At 39.3% G+C, this 21,060-nt stretch overlaps 1 protein-coding gene across 6 annotated transcripts in view; it reads left to right on the forward strand.

Moving 5' to 3' along the window:
• Positions 1–1,837: 1,837 nt before the first annotated feature.
• Positions 1,838–21,060, forward strand: part of dnajc6 (DnaJ (Hsp40) homolog, subfamily C, member 6) — a 143,160-nt gene continuing 123,937 nt past the window's right edge. Inside the window, exons 1-2 of one of the 6 annotated variants that reach the window (XM_072574066.1) lie at positions 1,838–1,857; positions 2,562–2,655. In XM_072574066.1, the coding sequence (XP_072430167.1) occupies positions 2,625–2,655 (31 nt within the window). In that variant the 5' untranslated portion in view covers positions 1,838–1,857; positions 2,562–2,624. Of the gene's footprint in view, positions 1,953–2,038; positions 2,057–2,418; positions 2,656–19,295; positions 20,040–21,060 lie in introns of those variants that run through there. The other 5 variants (XM_072574065.1, XM_072574064.1, XM_072574062.1 and 2 more) reach the window with 5 other exon arrangements.

Here is a 21,060-nt window from a genome sequence, read left to right on the forward strand (position 1 = left end):
TGAACCTAATTGTTGTTATCCAGTCCATTAGTATTTGGAGCTAATTGTCAGATCCTGACAACCTCCCCACTGCAAGCTGGAATCAACTAAACTAGCAGTGTTCAAATTTTGAGACCGACTAATTATTTGGCTTAAGTATTAATTGGATAAACTTGCTGAATGAACATTAAAACTGTTTTTTTTCCTTTTTTAGTTGTTGGGTATTCAGACTACCCTATATTTCTCAGGTATAAGATTTGTGCACTTAGCCTTTGTTGAGTATTGTCTGTTGTATCTTTTTCTGTATGGTCTGACCATCTTGCAGGCATTAGTTATTTATGCTTTAAAAGATTTTGTTTACTTTTATTTCCTTATATTTTATGGTTGTATACTAATTCACTGAAATTGTGATGCATGTTTCTAGATAATAATATGGAAGATAATAAAAGAATGGGTTACCTTTGTGCTAGAAATAGTACAGCCAAAATGTTCTATCAACTGTAAATTATGAAAAGTAGGAAGTCTTTTATGTTTTAAAGATATCTTTCTGGACTTTGTTAGCTTCTTTGTCTCTGCATAACTAGATTTTCTTGAATTTTCATGGATCATTAACTTGTTTTTCTAGTTTTATATTTTGAATATTGAAATGAATAGAGAATTTACACTTTGAGTTTGGCAATGATAAGGTGACCAAAAATATTTTCTTCAGACTCTGGTGCCTTTGAGGCAATAACACTTTGGTAGTATGTATTATTGTCAACCTCACTGAGTAGTGGTCTCACCATGTTTCCTTTCATTGACTGACTGGTTGTACAGTAGGATTAGCAAGGATGTATAATGAAACATGTAATTCAGATTCATTCTAACATTTAGGAAAGGGTGGGATATTAGGGAGACCGTTACTGAGAGAGGTTAAGGGGAAATGCTTAATGGAGCCAAACCTATTCCTGAACCATCCAATAGCATAACTTCCTAAATTACTTTGCTAGTGAAAGCAATACATGGTACAGTACTGAATCATTTAGAACAGAAAACATTCCAGGTTTTTTTCATGGTTTGGATGGAGGTAACAATTGGGTTTGTGCAATTAGTATCATTGATACCAGATGACAGATAGTTGGCAATATCTGTCCAGCAAAGAAGAAAACAAACTCTCAAAAACCTTCATTAATTTTGCGTTGGTTATTGGTGAACTTAGATAGTAAAATCAGTTATCCAAAATCAAACTGATTTCCAATGTCTTGGTAAATAAATGCATTCATGGAACTAAGGCTGTTTGTTGAATCTTTTGATTTGTTTTTATTTCAGCTAAGCTATCAATAAGGATATGTACTTATTTTTGCAGCCTCAGCTATGAATTGGATAATTAAATCATGATTTCCATTGCTGATTACTAAAGCATGGAATACTGGTTCAGGGAGGTATTGTGTCCTCTGGTGCTAGGCAGAGGTAGCAGACACCCTGCTAACAATCACTGGTTTGGTCTTTCACAGACAAAGAATGATCATTTGGCAAGCATATCCAGCATAAGTCAGTGCCTTCAGGAAATGTGGGGGAGGAAAAATTGGGAGGAGATTTTTAAAAAAAAAAATCACATTTTAAGAGCATGTAAAAATCTAATACATCCTCTTGATAAGTTGACTTTCACTGAATCAGCAGAATATTGTTGTTTTGATTTTAAGCAACTGCAATTCCAGCAATTCTTTTTCCCCTACCATCTATGTGGGTCATGCCAATAGTTGTTTGTTTCCTGTGTTATTGTATGGTCCTGCCTACTTGCACAAGACACAAACACACAACATTGTTGTGCATCAGCAGCCATGGCTAATTGGATACAATTTCAGTGACCTTTGACTGGATGCGAATGACAAATCAAAGGTCAGCACTCTTAGCAATCCAGTTTGGGTTCTTGCACATTTCTACAGTTAATGAGAATGTAGTAAAAAAAGACTTAGCAACGACAGCAACTGAAGGTAGGAATAAACATTTTGTTTTATAGTTGTTGGAAGCAAAGAGGGTAACCAAGTATGTATTATATTCTAAAATGCCTGAAGCTCATATTCTGTTATTGAGGAAGGTAATGCTATTTTTAAACTTCTGTATCAAATTATTAGTGACACAAAAGCTTTTAAAATCCTTTACATAAGCATAGCCATTGCTAAAGGTTTCATTTTGTATGTTCACATCCAAGAGTTTATTAGCAGTTGCTTATGCATTGTTTTTAAAAATGATCATATTTTCAGAGAAGGGAATTACAAATTTAATAAGATTGTGGATCATTTAAAATTGTATACAATATAATGCTCTAAAAATGGAAACAGTGCATTATTTATTGATTTGTGTAAGTTAATAATAAATGTTTACTTACTGCATACTGTTAACAAGGCTTTAGGATTCAGACTCTTACCATATAGGTTACCTCTGCACCTAGAGTTGGGCATTAGTATCTGTTAAACAAGAATCATATTTTGCTGCATTATCTCTTGTGCCAACACCAGTGCTACTCAGCGCTTTCCATGCAGATAATCAGAAACGCTTCCCACTTGCAGTTTTTTTTTCCTTCCCCCTTCTGCATCTGACAGGCTGATGGAGATTTAAATCTAGTAGCAGTCGGCTGGAGCAGGCCCAATACCTACCAGAGACCAATGTGGCACCAAGAGAATGCAAAATTAGAATGTAAGTAAATTTTACTGTACTTTATACATTTTATGTTTTAGATACAAGCCAAACAGTGTTTATTAACATTACTATAGCATGTAAAAATTTTATAGATCAATCTTCATTTTGAAGAATCGTGATGCTCAACAATTATCCTTTTTAACAGTTTGTTATGTGAGAGAAACAATCTCCTGTGAGTACTTGTAAAATTGGGAAAAAATAATTGAGGTTATGATCTTTCTGCCCTAAATTTCCTTTCAATTTGTTGCCATTTGTCATTGAGATTATGCAAAGTTCTGATGTTTATTTCAGGGTGTTTTAAAATTCTGATCTAATTTTCATCAGTGCAGCTGTAGAAAATGATCAGATTCTGCTGTGGAAAAGAGTTAAAGATTGCAGCCAGAAATAATTTTCCAACATTGTTGTAAAATATTTGTACATTAAGTATTATGTCATAACACTAGAGTTTCTATTTTTATTAATCTTCAGTTTGGATTTTAAAGGTTCTAACTGAATTGTGGAGAAAGGCACTGTTTTTCTTGAATATGAAACATGAGGAATTGTTTTCTCAAATGGAATTTTAGTTAGTGACTAATCTTGTTTTATCTATGGTAGTTGGAGTACGTAGCTGCTTTGAAGACATGTCAGAATGGTTTAATGTTCGGCAATTGTGTTAGTGCCGTCTGTCCACAGTAATCCCAAAGGTCATGAATACCTGAAGTGCTAGCGTTTTAGGAAACACTGTAGAATCGTTAAACAGTCTAAAAAAGACTGTAGGGCTATGTCTTCAAAACAAATATGCTGTAAGAATTGTTTAATCTTTTTTTTTAAAATGTGGAAATATCTATTTTAAAACATAGCTAGAGAATGCTAGGGAGAGGGTAAAACAATGTGCAAGTGCTAAAAGGGAATCCCATTTCTGGGATCTAGATTTCATTTTAATTAAGTGGGATGAGATTGGAGTGTTTTAGAATGGTCTTGAGCAAGATTAAAATGGAAGCAAGTCCATAGCACAAAACACTCCAACTGACACATTTATTCAGAGATGCTTTGAGAAGAGTCATTTAGGGAACAGAAGACTGAGGGCACTTTTCAATTTCCATTCCTTATTTAAGTGGCCTAGAAGAATAACATAGGGAGGTATGCTGGAAGCTGTACCACAAATATAAGTTATACACTGCCAAAAGATGTAATGTTTGAAAGGATGGAATAGAAAAAGTTTCATCTGCCTCTGTAAAGTACAAACCTCAATTTAGGAATGTTTGCAAGTGCAGGATGCAAATTACTGTTTTTATTTCATTCACAGCATATTTCCCCTTGACAAATGGCTCAATGACCAATGAACCCCTATGGAAATGTGCTAATTTAAAAACGAGTTACAACTTCAAATACACAGGGTGGGAGTGTTGGTTGTGGGGGGTTACAATACAATATTAAACAAACTAGAAATAGAATGAGGTGGGCTGTTTTAAATCCGATAATCGCTCCGTCCCTTAATTAACAAAATTATTTATCTCTTCCCCTTTTTTTAAAAAATAAAATGCAAGGTACTGATTCCACCACATGTTTCAGAGGAGAGTTCTGAAGAGACAAGTCCCTTTTTTGAGAGAGAAATTTCACCTCATCTGTTTTAATGGGGGACCCTTTAGTTTTTAAACAGTGAATTCTAGTTTGTCCCAAAAGAGGGAGTCTCCTTGCCTGACAAAGCCTCCTCAGTATTTTACTTGCTTCAATTAAACCACTACTTCTTCCAAATTCCAGTAGATACAAAGCTAGCCTATCCAACCCTTCCTCAAAAGGCAACCTGCCAATTCTGGGTATTGGGCTAGAAGACCTCCCTGGACTACTCCCAATGCATTTATGTCCTTGCATCAATAAGATGATTGATACAGGTGTGAGGTACTCCAGATCAAATTGTTTGATAAAACTATTGACAATAACCTTCTCAGGGACATTGAGTTTGGATTCCACTTGGGCCACTCGGCACCCAACCTCATTAGAGCCTTGGTTTGAATGTGGACACAAGCTGAATGAGATGTGGTGAGAGTGACTTCCCTTGACATCAAGACATTCTTCTTGATGCCATACTCAGTCAAAAAGATTTCATAAAACTGGAGTCAATAGGCATAACATTCAATATCTGGAAGTGAATTTTTTTTAAAAAAAATCAGGAAGGAAAATCTCTGACTGGTATGCCTCCACAAAGGAAGCTGGTTGTGGTTAGTCAGTCACCTCACCTCCAGAACATCTTTGCAGGAGCCCCTTAGGGGAGAGTCTTATGCCCAACCATTTTTAGCTACTTCATCAATGACCTTTCCTCCATTATAACATCGGAAATGGGAATATTTGCCAATGTTTAGTACCAATTACAATTCCTCAGATACTGACGTAGTCCATCTTCAAATGCAACAAGACCTGGACAATATCCAGGTGTGGGCTGACCAGTAGCAAGTAACATTTGTGCCACACCAGTGCCTGGCAATGACCATCACCAATAAGAGAATCTAACCATTATCCCTTGCCATGTAATGGCATTACCCTTGCTGAATATTCCGCCAACATAATCTTGGAGGTTGCCTTTGATCAGAAGCTCAATTGGATTAGACAGTAGTGAGAAATTCTGCAGTGATTAAATCACTTCTTGATTTCCCCAAAACATGTCACAGTCTGCAAGGTACAAATCAGAAGTGTGATGGAAACCTCCCTTCTTGCATGGTTGTGTGCAGCTCTAAGAAAACTCAAGAAGCTCGACACCATCCAGGACAAAACAGCCCTCTTGATTGGTACCACATCCACCCTGTCCTCAGCCAATGCTCAGTTGCAACAGTGTGTACAATCTACAAGAAGCACTGCAGAAATTCACCAAAAGTTCTTAGACAGCACCTTCGAACCCATGACCACTGACCATCTAGAAGGACAAGGGCAGCAATTAATGGGAACATCATCTTCAAATTCCTCCCCAAAAACAAGTCATTCACTATCCTGACTTGGAAATATATTGTGTTGCTGGATCAAAATCCTGGAACTCTGTCTCAAACGGAATTATGGATCGACACCAAATGGTGTACAGCGCTTCAAGAAGCAGCTCACCATCACTTTTTCAAGGGCAGCTAAGAATAGATGACAAATGCTGACCTAGCCAGAAATGTACAGATCCCATGAATGACTTTTCCTTTTAGAAGGGTCTCACTACTCTACCACATAACTGAAGTGTAGCCCCCCCTACTTTTGTTCACTTCCCTTTATAAATGGAAACATTCTATTAGCTTTTGTCGTTACAGGATATCCAGATCTGTGTATCTCAGAGCTCTGTAATCTCTCACTATTTAGTTTTTTTAAAATTCGTCCTGTCAAATGGACAATTCACATTTTTATTCCCTTAACTGTGGGTAAGAGATCATGATTCCCTGCCCCCCCCCCCCTCCCCCCACCATGATTTTTGCCATGCCTTTCAGATCAGCTGTCATTATTTCTACCTGTTTTATGTCCAACCCTATTGTGCGGTTACTGGAGGGGGCCTGTACACTTCTTACAAATGATAAAGCCAAGAAAGTCACTTCTCATTCGTACCTAAGCTGTTTCCATATCCTGGTTTCCTGAACTTTTGGTTATTACTCCCTATTGTGCTTTTATCATCAATAACTAACAAAGTCAACTGTCTTATTTTGTCTACCTTCCTGTCATTCCAAAATGTCCAAAAGTTCAATCCAATCCATTGTCTTGCAGCCATGTCTCTGTAAAAACGTCTGGATTGTATTTATTTTGTTGCTATTTACACTCACTCTGTTTGTTTGCCTTCTGTGGAGCCTTTCATTTCAACCTTTTTTACTGATTGTAAATTGTAGTCTTATCTGTTGGTTGACTTTTAGATTCACACATCATCTCTTTGTCAGTTTATCATTTCACATTTTAATATCTTTTCTCTTTGACCTTGACTCTACTCTTGATTTACCACATCTTTCCAAGTTTGATCCCTTACCCCCTACTACTCAGTTTGAAAAATGTATTTCCTCAGTTATGTAGTTGGCAAGAACATCAGCTCTAGTACCATTCAGGTGGAGATCATCCCATTGGTGCAGATCCCACTTTTCCCAGTACTGGTGTACGGTACTCCAAATGTGGCCTCAACTAATGCCCTCCCATAGGGAAGACTTGTTAGAACAAGGTTTAAATTCTAGTCCCTTAGCAATAAAAGCCAAAATTCCATTTATTTTTGTTAATTATTTGCTGCACCTGCATGCTAACATTTTGTGTTTCATGCACAAAAGCATCTAGATCCCTCTGCACTGTACTTTATTGGAGTTAATATTGTAAATAATTGTCTGCCTTTTGATTCTTCTTACCAAAGTGCATGATGTCACGTTTTCCTACATTAAACTCCATTTGGCAAGTTTTTGCTTATTCACCTGACCTATCTATATCTCCTCGCAGATTCCTATGTCCTCCTCAGAACCCGCCCTCTCATCTATTTCTGTATCATCAGCAAATTCAGATTAATACCACGCTATCACTCCTCCAAGTCACTAATAAAGATAGTAAATGGTGGCCCTCTGATCAACTTTAAAGATGAAGTAATGCTGCCTCTATTGTCTTATGGTGTGTTAGCCAATTCTCAACTTCACGTATTATCCTAAATTCATGCATGAGGACATCCATGCATATCTGCTTCTATCTTCTATAAGGTGCCATATAAAAAGCTTATTGGATGCCTGCTGAAAATTCAAATACCTTACATCTGAATGTTTTCCTTTTTATCAACTCTACCTGTTATATTCTCTATAAAGTCTAGTAAACTTGCCAAACATGATTTCTATTTCTTGAAGCTTACTTGACCCTGTGATTGTGATAAGCTTGCCTAAATATCCTGCTATTTTTTTCCTTTTTAGTAATGGACTATAGCATTTTTCCAGCACCGATTTGTTATGCTAACTGCCCTACATCCTTTCTGCTTTGTTCTTCATCCCCTTCTACAAGAGGGGGAATAACATTTGTAGTTTTTCAATTTGCCAGAACACTGCCAGCATTTAAACAGCTAAAAAGGGAAGTGTTAAGTAGACCACATAAAAGCAAGTGTGGTGAAATAGGAAGTTTCTATTGAAGAAATTTCCAAGTTTGACACATGAGCAGGAAACAACAATGGGACCATCATCACTGGAAATAGAGTCATGAGAAAAAGCCTGGAGCAAAGACAATGTGCATAAAATAAATTTGGGGCCATTATTTTACTTCAGTGCTGAGTCAGAAATTTAGGACTACGTTACCATAATATCTGGATTGTGCCAATGAGATATGAATGTTACAGAATGCTATGGCAAAATTACTTTGTTCTATAATTGTTTTGTTCAGTTTGTGAGGCAGTAAATTTGTATTAAGAATTACATGCAAACTCACGGCATCTTCAAGACTCCTCCAAAGCTTCCAAGAAAACCTACCAGCAATTAATTGGCAGGATGGCAATTTGAGGGTAATTTTGTTGAATGGAGCATTTTGTAGCAGAGAAGAACTACAAATTTTATTGTGGTACCAAAGCAGCATGCCTACTCTTGATCCAACAAAAGACAAGCTTAAAGGTTGCCTGTTCTATGTGCTAACCTCCTGCACCTGTGCAGGAAGGTGATTACATCTCCCACTTCAGACCTTGCTTAAAATGCAAACAAATTTCCATAGAAAACTTTAAATTCAGGAGGACCCCACCATCCTAACTGTCTGCCAGTATATCAGAATGATTCTGTGTAAACCTACTTTGTCCTGGATTACCTTGAGCTTAGTTTGAGAGATGATCTAATTGAGAAATTTTAATAAAAGGATTCAAGGAGAAATAGAGAGCAATTATTTCCCCTGGAAGAATCCTGGCAAAGGATAAAATTTAAAACCAGAATGAGGCCAATTAGAAGTGAAATCCGAAAGGATTTTGCAGTCAAATCATAACATCAATAAGGATGTTTCTCACCAAAAGACTGGGTTCTAGGTTGATGTAAATTTTAAAGATCATGAGATTTTTGCTGGGGAAAAGGCATTAGGATAGCTGACTCAATGATTGGCATAGATTTCAGCTACATTGGCCAGATTTGAGGGGTTAAATTGCTCACTTCTGTTTCTCTTTTGAAGGGGAATTTCTAACGTTTTAATGCATTGCTCCTATTTTGGTATGAATTGAACTGGGAAAACCCTGTGTCATGGCATTTTCTTTTGGTCTGAGAGGCCAAACTGGACCTTTTTTAAAATTTAATACCTCATTAATCAGAGGGTATTGTAACAAGGCAACTCCCACTCAGATCTGCATTGCAGTGTCAGGCTAACTAATATGCTCAAGTGTTAGAGTAGGCCTTGAACACAGAAGTGTGCTCCCATAGATCCAAGGTTGAGACAAGAGGAGAAGACAAAAATAAGTTGACAAAGAGCTGTAAAGTTGTTATATGTTGATGGGCACACTGAGATCAGCATTCTAATTATTGCAAGCCATTTAGTTTTCATGATTTAACATAATTTACCTCTTTGGGTAATGAATAGCAAACATTGTGCAAAGCTGACTGCTCATGTTTGAAATACGTATTATGCTCAAGATTTTGAAACAAAAGCTAACTTGACTTTTAATTTGGTCTTAAAGACTATGTACCACGTCAGAGTTTGTTTACGTTGAAACCATCTGAGGAGCAAGGAAATGATGATTTTACACTTTTTTTTTTTCTTTTGAATTTCAAATCACTTTGATTTTGTTTCTCTTAAGAAAAGAAAAACAACAAATTGTCTCCTTTGCTAATAAAAAGTTGGATTCCAGACCAAAGGTCTTCTGCTAGTTCGACAATAGATGATAGGTGCAGGAGTAGACCATTCTGCCCTTTTGAGCCAGCACCACCATTCATTATGATCATGGCTGATCATCCTCAATCAGTAACACTGAACAATGGTTTGAAACCACAGGACTTGGTGGTGGTGGTGGTGATGGAAAATGGAATGTTAGTATTTAGTGTATATACATCTTCAATCAGCACCAAAATTACTCACCTACATAGTCAGATGGCATTGAACAGAAGGTGTGAAAGCATAGGTGAAAAATGTGTTTAAAAGCAAATTAGCTCTTGCTCTGATATGTTGCTGTCATTTGAGAAATGTCTCTAACACCTATGAATTTTTGTGCTTTTCTAAATGAAATATCATGTTATAACACAAGTAACAAGCCAAACCAAATCAGGGTAACTATCACTAGATTTAAAACAGTGAATTAAAACATTCAAAATGCCTCAATTGTTTAATTGTTCCTAACCAGACTTTACAAATAACAGATTAGCATATCACAGAAAATATAAGGCAATCTATTTTAATGTTTACAGTCAAAGTCCTATTGTCTTTGATCATAGATCCCTACTCAGACACTGACAGATACAGGTAATGGGTAAATCCAGAAAAGAAAATGAGTTGTAATTTGTCAGTTCATTAACTGTTTAAAGTTTTGAATACCAGACTTTGGTGAAACCCTTGGATGATGGGTTGGGTATTATAAACACATCAAATGGTATATCTTGTTTGAATTCCAATGTTAACAGTCTTTGTAAACAGCTTCCAAAGACCTCTGGACATTTTTTTTGCTTTTTTTTTTACAGATTGGGATTCTTTCCTTAAATTTTCTGACAGGTTGATAGCTAGAGAGACCAAAAAACAAAAATCACCCAACCTGCAAGCTTACAAAACAAACCTTCCGGATCCCCCCCAGCCAAGCATAGTCAAAAGCCACTTGACTTTTTTCAACATTCTCTGCAGTGGCTGGTATGCACTGGTCCTTCCTTGATTAACCAGTTCAACATCCAGCTGGGTCCTGAGGATAGCAACATCATGATGCAGTTTTTCTGCAGTATCCTGAGCACAATAATTAACCTTGGTTATCTTCTCAGGCCAGTTCCCAACAATAAACATCTATCCTTTTTTTTTAAAAGGCATAAAAAAAAAGGTGATTGCAACTTCTCACCTTCTGCTCTCTGTTTCAAGTCAAAAAATAAGAAAAGCCTCTATCAAAATGTGGTGTGTGTGTACATATTTATACATATCTTTAGGTCTTGACTGATAAGAGACTTCTGATAACTGTGCTTGGATCCCAGACAAGCTCCCAATTTTATGATCTCAGTTGCGGCTATTGACCTTTTGCAAAGGATTCCAAAATACTCGTTTTTTACTCAGAATCTTGTGGTTTTGTTTTTGGTTTAAATGAAAATACTTTTTACATACAGGAGTCAAGCAAACATTTAAATTCTTTCTTAGTTAACCAGCTATACCTTGAACTTTAGAATAAATGTAAGTACAAATAGTGACTCCTGAGAAGACTTGTAGCTCAGGTTAGGTTTTGGATGTAGGTTTGCTCACTGAACTGAGGTTCATTTCCAGACGTCATATTTATATGTTTGGGTTTCTTTGGCCTGAAAATGGGAAACAAAAGCAGAAATTTTCAGCATTGCTTCGTGTGAGGTCCACTGAAGATGTTACCTAGTAAGGTAACAAAATGTCTGGAAATGAACATTTCAAGCTTAGTGACTAAGTACAAATTGACAGATAAATTAAAGTAGATTGTAAACCACACATTGTTTGTTTATTTATCATATTTCATATATAAAGATCAATTTAATGAACTTGCATCACAGTCAAATCTGCATCCATGTCAGTCTGAGGTCATCAGCAAATCCATGCTAATGGCTCAGTGTTCTTTTTTTATATGATTGTAACCTGTTTCAGACTTCAGAGGTTTTGGCTTCCAATCTCTGTTTCAGTCTTAGTTTCTGTAGAAACTAGGAGGATCAGTTTCCCTTTTTAATTAAGGTCTTTCCCAAAAACACTAATTTTGTGATGGAATCTGAGTTTTGTTAAATTAGAAGTTGTTGCAATTAACAAACAATTAAGCTACCAATAAAGGAAAAATGCAATGCAGCATGAAGAATTTATCTGCTGGAAATAGTAAATTAAAAACTAGACGTGCTCTGTTTTTATTGCAGATAAGCTACAAATACTAATTGTATATTTCAGAATCCATTCTATTTGAAGTTAGGCCTACCAATGTTGCAGTTTCTGTTTCATCTTTCAAAGTGTGGATGAGTGCAGAGTGCAATATTAAATTCTGATTTACCATCACTTGAAGTTACTTGTCTCTTTCACTTTTAATTGTTTCTTCAACATCTACAGCTGATATTATACAGGCTCCAGCTCTCTGAATATCACAATTATGAGTGACATGTTCTGATTATAGACCTATGCACCAATAAAAGCTTTTGATTGAAGTAATTACAACAAACAGGTACGTGGCTGTGCCATCAGTTATTGATAAGCTGTTGGAAAACAAAGCCTCCACTCTGTGTGCCTGATTTACATAGCACCTTTCTCCAAAAATGTGATTCAAGAGAGGCGGTCATCTTATGTCTATGCATAACCCCTGTTTGAATTTAAAATTTGTTTCAAGTAATTCCTGACTGAAATACCTGACTTTGGTCCAGGATCTTATGCATGCGGCACACTTTCACTCATGACGACAAAAGACGTGGGAGGTGAGCAAGTTAGTTGGCACAAGAAGCTTAATTTAAAGGTTGAGTTTTGTTATTTGAGTCACTGTTGAAGAAGATATTCTTTTCAAACATGTTTTTGAGCATTTTGTTCTATTCATTAATTTTTAGTTCATGGACTGTCATGTTTGCAATTTTGATTATCCCTATTGTTCTTGGTTTTTATTTCATTGTACAATGTGAAGTGGACAGGATGACCTAAGTACCCATAATGTTCCATGATGCTGAGGAAGGAATAGGTGGAGACTGAGAGAAATTTTGATTTTCTTTCGGGAAAGAGCTGTGACTTGTTATCAAGCAGCAAAAATACAGGTTTAATCATAGTAGCTATATTTTGTCCATATCCACCGTTTTTGTTTCAGGATTTGTATTTCTGGATTCCTCTAAATGTATCTGATCGTCTCAGAGGAGACAGGTCAGTGGATTGTGATTTGTGAGAGAGGCTTTTGTCTGCTGCTGCATGACGATCTACTGCAAGTGAGACACCTTTCCAGTAAACATGAATGTTACAAAGTCAAGCTTCGGGCTGGGGGGAGCATGAGTACTACGTTCTGTGAAGGCTACCAATCTCCATAGAAACTATCAAGCTGTTTTCAGTGGACACAGATATCAACTTAGTACCAAATGGTGTATTTCAAAAAGGACATCTGCTCTTAATTTGCTGTCTGAGAGGCTGAGCAGTGTTTTGACCTTTCACTTCACTTGGGTGACAAAGTACTCTCCAGAATAAATCCCAGTTCCAGGATTTACATGTGAATCAATCAAAACCTGCATCCCTCCAGTGAGTGTCAGAAGGTGATAGTTATACACTCTTCTATTGTAAACAGTCATTATATAAAACTAGAATGATACCATTTATCATAGAGATGTACAGCATGGAAACAGACCCTTCGATCCAACCCGTCCATGCCGACCAGATAGCTCAACCCAATCTAGTCCCACTTGCCAGCACCTGGCCCATAACGCCCCACCCTTCATATTCATATACCCATCCAAATGCCTTTTAAATGTTGCAATTGTATCAGCCTCCACCACATCCTCTGGCAGCTCATTCCATACACGTACCACCCTCTCTGCGTGAAAAAGTTGCCCCTAACATCTCTTTTATATATTTCCCCTCTCACCCTAAACCTATGCCCTCTAGTTCTGCACTCCCCGACCCCAGGGAAAAGACTTTGTCTATTTATCCTATCCATGCCCCTCGTAATTTTGTAAACCTCTATAAGATCACCCCTCAGCCTCCGACACTCCAGGGAAAACAGCCCCAGCCTGTTCAGCCTCTCCCTGTAGCTCAGATCGTCCAACCCTGGCAACATCCTTGTAAATCTTTTCTGAACCCTTTCAAGTTTCACAACATCTCTCCGATAGGAAGGAGACCAGAATTGCACGCAATAATCCAACAGTGGCCTTATCAATGTCCTGTACAGCAGCAACATGACCTCCCAACTCCTGTACTCAATACTCTGACCAATAAAGGAAAGCATACCAAATGCTGCCTTCACTATCCTATCTACCTGCCACTCCACTTTCAAGGAGCTATGAACCTGCACTCCAAGGTCTCTTTGTTCAGCAACACTCCCTAGGACCTTACCATTAAGTGTAGAAGTCCTGCTAAGATTTGCTTTCCCAAAATGCAGCACCTCGCATTTATCTGAATTAAACTCCATCTGCCACTTCTCAGCCCATTGGCCCATCTGGTCCAGATCCTGTTGTAATCTGAGGTAATCCTCTTCGCTGTCCACTACACCTCCAATTTTGGTGTCATCTGCAAACTTACTAACTGTACCTCTTATGCTTGCATTCAAATCCTTTATATAAATGACAAAAAGTAGAGGGCCCAGCACCAATCCTTGTGGCACTCCACTGGTCACAGGCCTCCAGTCTGAAAAACAACTCTTCATCACCACCCTCTGTCTTCTACCTTTGAGCCAGTTCTGTATCTAAATGGCTAGTTCTCCCTGTATTCCATGAGATCTAACCTTGCTAATCAGTCTCCCATGGGGAACCTTGTCGAATGCCTTACTGAAGTCCATATAGATCGCATCTACTGCTCTGCCCTCCTCAATCTTCTTTGTTACTTCATCAAAAAACTCAATCAAGTTTGTGAGACATGATTTCCCACGCACAAAGCCATGTTGACTATCCCTAATCAGTCCTTGCCTTTCCAAATACATGGAATCCTGAGGAACAGGATGTACCTCCAACAACTTGCTCACCACCGAGGTCAGGCTCCTCTGTCTATAGTTCCCTGGCTTGCCTTTACCACCAGTGGCACCATGTTTGCCAACCTCTAATCTTCTGGCACCTCACCTGTGACTATCGATGATACAAATATCTCAGCAAGAGGCACAGCAATCACTTCTCTAGCTTCCCACCGAGTTCTCGGGTACACCTGATCAGGTTATGGGGATTTATCCACCTTTAACCGTTTCAAGACATCCAGCACTTTCTCCTCTGTAGTCTGGAGATTTTGCAATATGTCATCTATTTCCCTTTAGTCTTGCCTAATAACATCAAAATTGGCCTTTCTCCAATTTAGAACTTCAACTTTTAGATCTGGTCTATGATTTTCCATCACTATTTTAAAATGAATAGAATTATGGTTGCTGGCCCCAAAGTGCTCCCCCACTGACACCCCAGTCACCTGCACAGCCTTATTTTCCAAGAGTAGGTCAAGCTTTGCCCCTTCTCTAGTAGGTATGTCCACATACTGAATCAGAAAATTGTCTTGTACACACTTAAGGAATTCCTCTCCATCTAAACCTTTATCACTATGGCAGTCCCGGTTGATGTTTGGAAAGTTAAAATCCCCTACTGTAACTACCCTATTATTCTTACAGATAGCGGAGATCTCCTTAGAAGTTTGTTTCTCCGTTTCCCTCTGACTATTGGAGGGTCTATAATACAATTCCAATAAGGTGATCATCCCCTCCTTATTTCTCAGTTCCACCCTAATAACTTCCCTGGATGTATTTCCAGGAATATCCTCCCTCAGCACAGCTGTAAGGCTATTATCAAAAATACCACTCCCCCTCCTCTCTTGCCTCCCTTTCTATCCTTCCTGTAGCATTTGTATCTTGGAACATTAAGCTGCCAGTTCTGCCCATCCCTGAGCCATGTTTCTGTAATTGCTATGATATCTCAGTCCCATGTTCCTAACCATGTCCTAAGTTCATCTGCCTTCCCTGTTAGGCCCCTTGCATTGAAATAAATGCAGTTAAATTTATTAGTTCTTGTCCCTGACTGTGGTTTTGGTTTTGGTTTTGGTTTTTTTTTTTGTTTTTTGTTTTGTTTGTTTGACTCACTTCTGTTCTCAGCTGTGCCTGTCTCAGATCGATCTCTTTCCTCACTATCTCCCTGGGCTGCCGCTCCCCGCCCCCAACCATACTAGTTTAAATCCTCCCAAGCAGTTCTAGCAAATTTCCCTGCCGGTGTATTAGTCCCCTTCCAATTTAGGTGCAATCCGTCCTTCTTGTACAGGTCATTTCTACCCCAAAAGAGATTCCAATGGTCCAAAAATGTGAATCCTTCTCCCATACACCAGCTCCTCAGCTATGCATTCATCTGCTCTATACTCCTATTCCTGCCCTCACTAGCTCATAGCACTGGGAGTAATCCAGATATTACTACCCTTGAGGACCTCCTTTTTAAATTTCTGCCTAACTCTCTGTAATTTCCCTTCAGAATCTCAACCTTTTCCCTTCCTATATTATTGGAACCAAAGTGGACAATGACTTCCTGCAGGCCCCTCTTTCCTCCATGAGAACATTCTGCACCCTCTCTGAGACATCCTTGATCCTGGCACCAGGGAAACCACACACCATTCTGCTTTTTCTCTGCTGGCCACAGAAACGTCTGTCTGTACCTCGGACTACAGAATCCCCTAGCACAATTGATCTCTTGGAAGCCGGCATATCTTTTGTTGCATTAGAGCCAGTCTCAATACCACAAACTTGGCTTTTTGTGTTATGTTCCCCTGAGAATCCATCGCCCCTTATATTTTTTCAAAACAGCATACCTGTTTGACATGGGTATATCCACAAAAGACTCCTGCCCTAGGTGCCGACCTCTCTCTCCCTTCCTGGAGTTAACCCATCTATGTGACTGTATTTGAAACATTTTCCCCCCTTCCTATAACTGCCATCCATCACATACTGTTGCTGTTGCAAATTCCTCATCACTTCTATCTGTCTCTTCAACCAATCCACTCGATCTGATAAGGTTCGCATCCAACAGGATTTATGGCAGATATAATCTGCAGTAACCCTTAAACTCTCTTTAAACTCCCACATCTGACAAGAAGTTCATATCACTGCAAAGGCCATTTTTGCTCCTCAATCTACAGACCCAGAAAATAACACCGTCTTATTCCTCTACAAACACCGCCCCAGGTTAACTTAATAGCTTTGGCTTATAGTTTAAGTTTAATCAAGAGACTTCTCTCCAAAAACACACAATCAAGAAAGAATCCACTGTACTCATGACTGCAGCCTTTCTCTTGGACAGACTTAAAACAACAATTAGCTAATCTGATTCTGTGCTGTGAACTTCGCCCAACAGTTCCTCCAAGATTCATAGTGAATTTCACTGTTTGTTAATTTTCCCAGATGCACTCCGATGTCCAGTGATGCATGAATTCAAACAGTAAAGGTGGTAACTGTGTCCCCCTCTTTCTTTCCCCCCCCCCCCCCCCCCCACCACCCCCCACTTTCCCTCTCCTCTTATTTTTTTTCTTCCCCCCCCCCCCCCCCCAAAAAAAAACTGCTGTTGTTTTGACTTTTTCCAAGCCTTCCTGTATGGTGCTCAGCAACAAAGGAGTTGCAATTTCTGCTGAACAATTGTGCATTTATCAGTGAAGGTCTCCAATTTGTGATGGAGGGTATGTCATTGAAGCAGTTGAAGATGGATTAGCCTTGGACACTATCCTGATGAAATGGACTCTTGTGATGCAGTGGAAATGTCCCTATCTGTAGGCCAGGAGGCTCCGATTCAAGTCTCTCCTGCTCCAGAGGTGTATAATAACATGTCTGAGCCAGTTGTTTAGAAAATATCTATCCTGATGAAGTATTGCAGAGATGTCCTTGGACTGAGATGATTAACCTTCAACAGCCAAGATAACCTTCCTTTGATCTAGGTATGACTTGGAAACTCATTGCCCCCATGAAAATATTTTGCATGCAAACGGTTTGCTGATCCAGAAATCAATTTCCAGTTTTGGAAACAGAATGTGGAAAGTGTAATTGCTGATCTACATGAATCTTTGCAACAGTGACCTTGGGTGTGAAGAAAAATTGCAACATGAAGAATTTGGCTTCTAACTGAACAGGTAACTGTGAAACCATAACCTGACATCCATCAGTATCCTTAAGAAGAGGAGGAGGAGGAGTTGTGGTCTTTATTGAAATGTGTTGAATCCAATTTTATCCAAAGAAATTCTCATTGACAAAGAGGAGGTACTGAGTGGTCTGGCAGTCTTGAAAGTAAATAATTTGGGATGAAACTTACCCCAGGTTGTTGAATGAAGCAAGGGTGGAAATGGGGGAATGACCATTATCAATTCCTGTCTGATTACGGGAGAAGCTCCAAACAACTGGAGGACAGCCAACATGGTACCATTATTCAAGAAGGGAACTAGGGGGTAAACCTAGTCAGTCTAAACTCTGGTGTGGAAAATATTGTAAGCAATTCTGAGGGACAAAATTGATCTGCATTTGGAGAGGCAGGGACTGATCATGAGCAGTCAGTATAGTTTTGTTAAGGGGAGGTTCATGTCTGACCAGCTTGATTAAATTTGTCAAAGAAGCGATCAGATGCGTTGCTGAGGGCAGTGTAGTCTACTTGAACCTCAGCAAGGCTTTTGTTAAGGTCCTGTATGGGAGATAGATGGCTCATGGGATGCAAGGATACTGGACTAATTTGGATCCAGAGTTGCCCAAGTGGCAGGAAGCAGAGGATAATGATTGATGTTTTTGTGACTGGAAGCCTGTCTCCGGTGAGGTTCTGCAGATTTCAGTGTTGGAGCTCTTTGTGGTACGCATGGGGAAATAAATAGACTTGAGTGTAGGAGCATTGACTGCTAAATCTACAGCTGATATGAACATTGGGGTGATAAGCAATGAGGAGGATTGCTTTTAGAATAGAGGAGGAATGTAGATAGGCTGTCCAGTGGCAAATGGAATTCAATCTGGAGGAGTGTGAGGTGATGCACTTCGAAAGGATAAACAAAGCAAGGGAATACCTGATGAACGGTTAGAGCTTGGAAAGCATTGAGGATCAGAGGGACCTTGTTCATGTTCACGTTCACGTTCACTAGTCTCTTAAGGTAACGGGGCAGGTAAAGCAGTTACTGTGTGTACAGTATCTGAAATATGAGCAAAGTTTTATCTTGCAGGTGGTCACTGAACTGATGGTGTATATTTTAGATTTTCAGCAATTAGATTTTTATGGAACAAAGTTTGTTCCCTTTTCTATTTCTCTCAACTGATCTGCAAGATGACTAAATAGCTTGTGGTGTTACATTGAGAGGATGACAGGTAATTGTCTTTTTCGTAAAATGGTAACGTGACTGAAGTAAATGGAACTACTGAAAAATATGGAAGTAACATTTTAAGGAAATTGAGCTGTTGAGCAATCTAAGTGGTTCTAATGGACCTGAGAAAATGGGGGTTAGGGTGTCTCTAATCCTCATTCCTATTACAAAATTTGAGGGGCATGGATAGGGTAAATAGGGAAAAGACAGACTTTTTCTGAGGTCGGGGAGTCCAGAACTAGAGGGCATAGGTTTAGGGTGAGAGGGGAAAGATATAAAGAGACCTAAGGGACAACTTTTTCACGCAGAGGGTGGTACGTGTATGGAATGAGCTGCCAGAGGATGTGGTGGAGGCTGGTACAATTGCACCATTTTAAGAAGCATTTGGATGGGTATATGAATAGGAGGGGTCTGGAGGGATATAGGCCGGGTGCTGGCAGGTGGGACTAGATTGGGTTGGGATATCTGGTCGGCGTGGGCAGGTTGGACCGAAGGGTCTGTTTGAATGCTGTACATCTCTGACAACAAATGCAGCGAGAGCAATTTTAAGTGAAGTCCGGATTAGTTTCCAATACTTTTTTTTTCAATAGCCCCATCTCGAGAGCTATTGCGGGAAGTGAATAAGATGTTACAAGGGTGGGCATCACACGAATCGTGCCCCTAGGGACAACACCGAATAAAAATCATAATGACCATCAATGGAGAGAAAATGAAGCTTCTCGAATTCGCGTTTGAAATATCGATTGCAACATATCCTATTTAATTACAAGGAATGCTTGTAGCGATATTGTTTTCAAAGACCGACCAGATTGCAGGCAGGAGGCAGGCAGCTCGCTGAAGACTAGAGGTGACCGCCTCCATGAGCTCTCTGGCAAGGAGCCAGGCGGAAGCTCCGAGAAAGATCCGTTAAAACCCAAGAAGCAGCCAGCCGGGCAGCTTTTACAAGTCCAGAATCGTACCGGGTGGCTCTTTTTCCTTATTTGATTTCCGTCCCATTTTTTACCCGGAACAAAACCCGCTCCCGGCTGCTTCAAAAGGCGTCAATTCATTGGACAAGGTCATGACAGGCTCTTCCCTCTTTGTCTGTGAACCAGCTTTTTGGTGACCTTTTTATTTTTTTTTCTGGTGCTCCATGAGCCTTCTTGGAAACTATCGCAAGAAGACCAATTATGACGGTTACGAATCTTTGCATTTGGTGGACAGCAGTGCAGGGGATTTGGACAGGAGGCTGCCAGCAGCTGATGCAGTCCAGACGGTGAACCCAGCGACAGTAGCTCCAGCAGTCAGCGGCCCATTTCCGCAGCCAGCCCGCTGCAGCACCATGGACAGCTCAGGTAATTGCTTCCCGCCAGTTGTGGCCATGCGCCGGTATAACTTGCGTGTATCTATTGATATTACCAGAAACGTTGTGTTCACTTATTTTTTTTAAAAAAAACCCTTTGCACCTATAAACACAAACTTAATCTGTTTCTCGGGCGTTTCTTTAAATGCAACCAGCCGCATCGGATTTGCTCCTTTCCGGCAATAATGCCGTCCTATGATTTAAGATTAGAGTGATGCTGGAAAAGCATAGCAGGTCAGGAATTCCGGATGAAGGGCTTTTGTCCGAACTGTCGATTTTCCTGCTCCTCGGATGCTGCCTGATCTGCTGTGTTTTTCCAGCACCACTCTATCTTGACTCTAATCTCCTAGCATCTGCAATAGCCACTTTCGCCCAAGCTTTTATGATTCTGTAGTCATTGGGGTGCAAGTATTGCCTTACATTTGCTGCTTTAGTGTTTTCTGAGCAGGAGGATCTATTACAAGAGACCATTGTTTAACATACCTTTTTCCATAAATTGTTATTTCCTCATACTTAGTTACCAATTGAGCTAACTATCTATTTTTCCCCAAATACATATTCCTGACAGTGATTTAGCAATTCCTTTTTTAAAAAAAACATTTCAGGGATGACAATGATATGACCACACCTGGCAGCTGTGGTATTAGCAACCTCTGCCAGCAAGGTGCATTGGGTAAAAGTAGTTTGGGGTAATTCATGTTATCAGTCTTCCTTTTTTCTTTGTCTTAGGCCTTCCACAAACTAGTGGCAGAGGATCCACCACTGTATTCTCGCTAAAAAGAGGCACCGTCGCTGCTCTTTTTAATGAGAAGGTTTATTGCATAACAGTAACTAGAAGTAGATTTGGCCAAGCATAATTACTAAAGAGGGCACAAATACATCTGCTCTCTTCAAAAGCTGAAGTAGAATTCCTTGATTCTACTTAGTTTACTGATTTTACACACACTTTGTGGAGGCAATGTAAAATGAACATTAACCCCTTCAGAATCATTGCCTCATATAACAGGCACTGC

The sequence above is a fragment of the Chiloscyllium punctatum genome, chromosome 7 (assembly GCF_047496795.1).
Source record: "Chiloscyllium punctatum isolate Juve2018m chromosome 7, sChiPun1.3, whole genome shotgun sequence".
Lineage (NCBI taxonomy): Eukaryota > Metazoa > Chordata > Chondrichthyes > Orectolobiformes > Hemiscylliidae > Chiloscyllium > Chiloscyllium punctatum.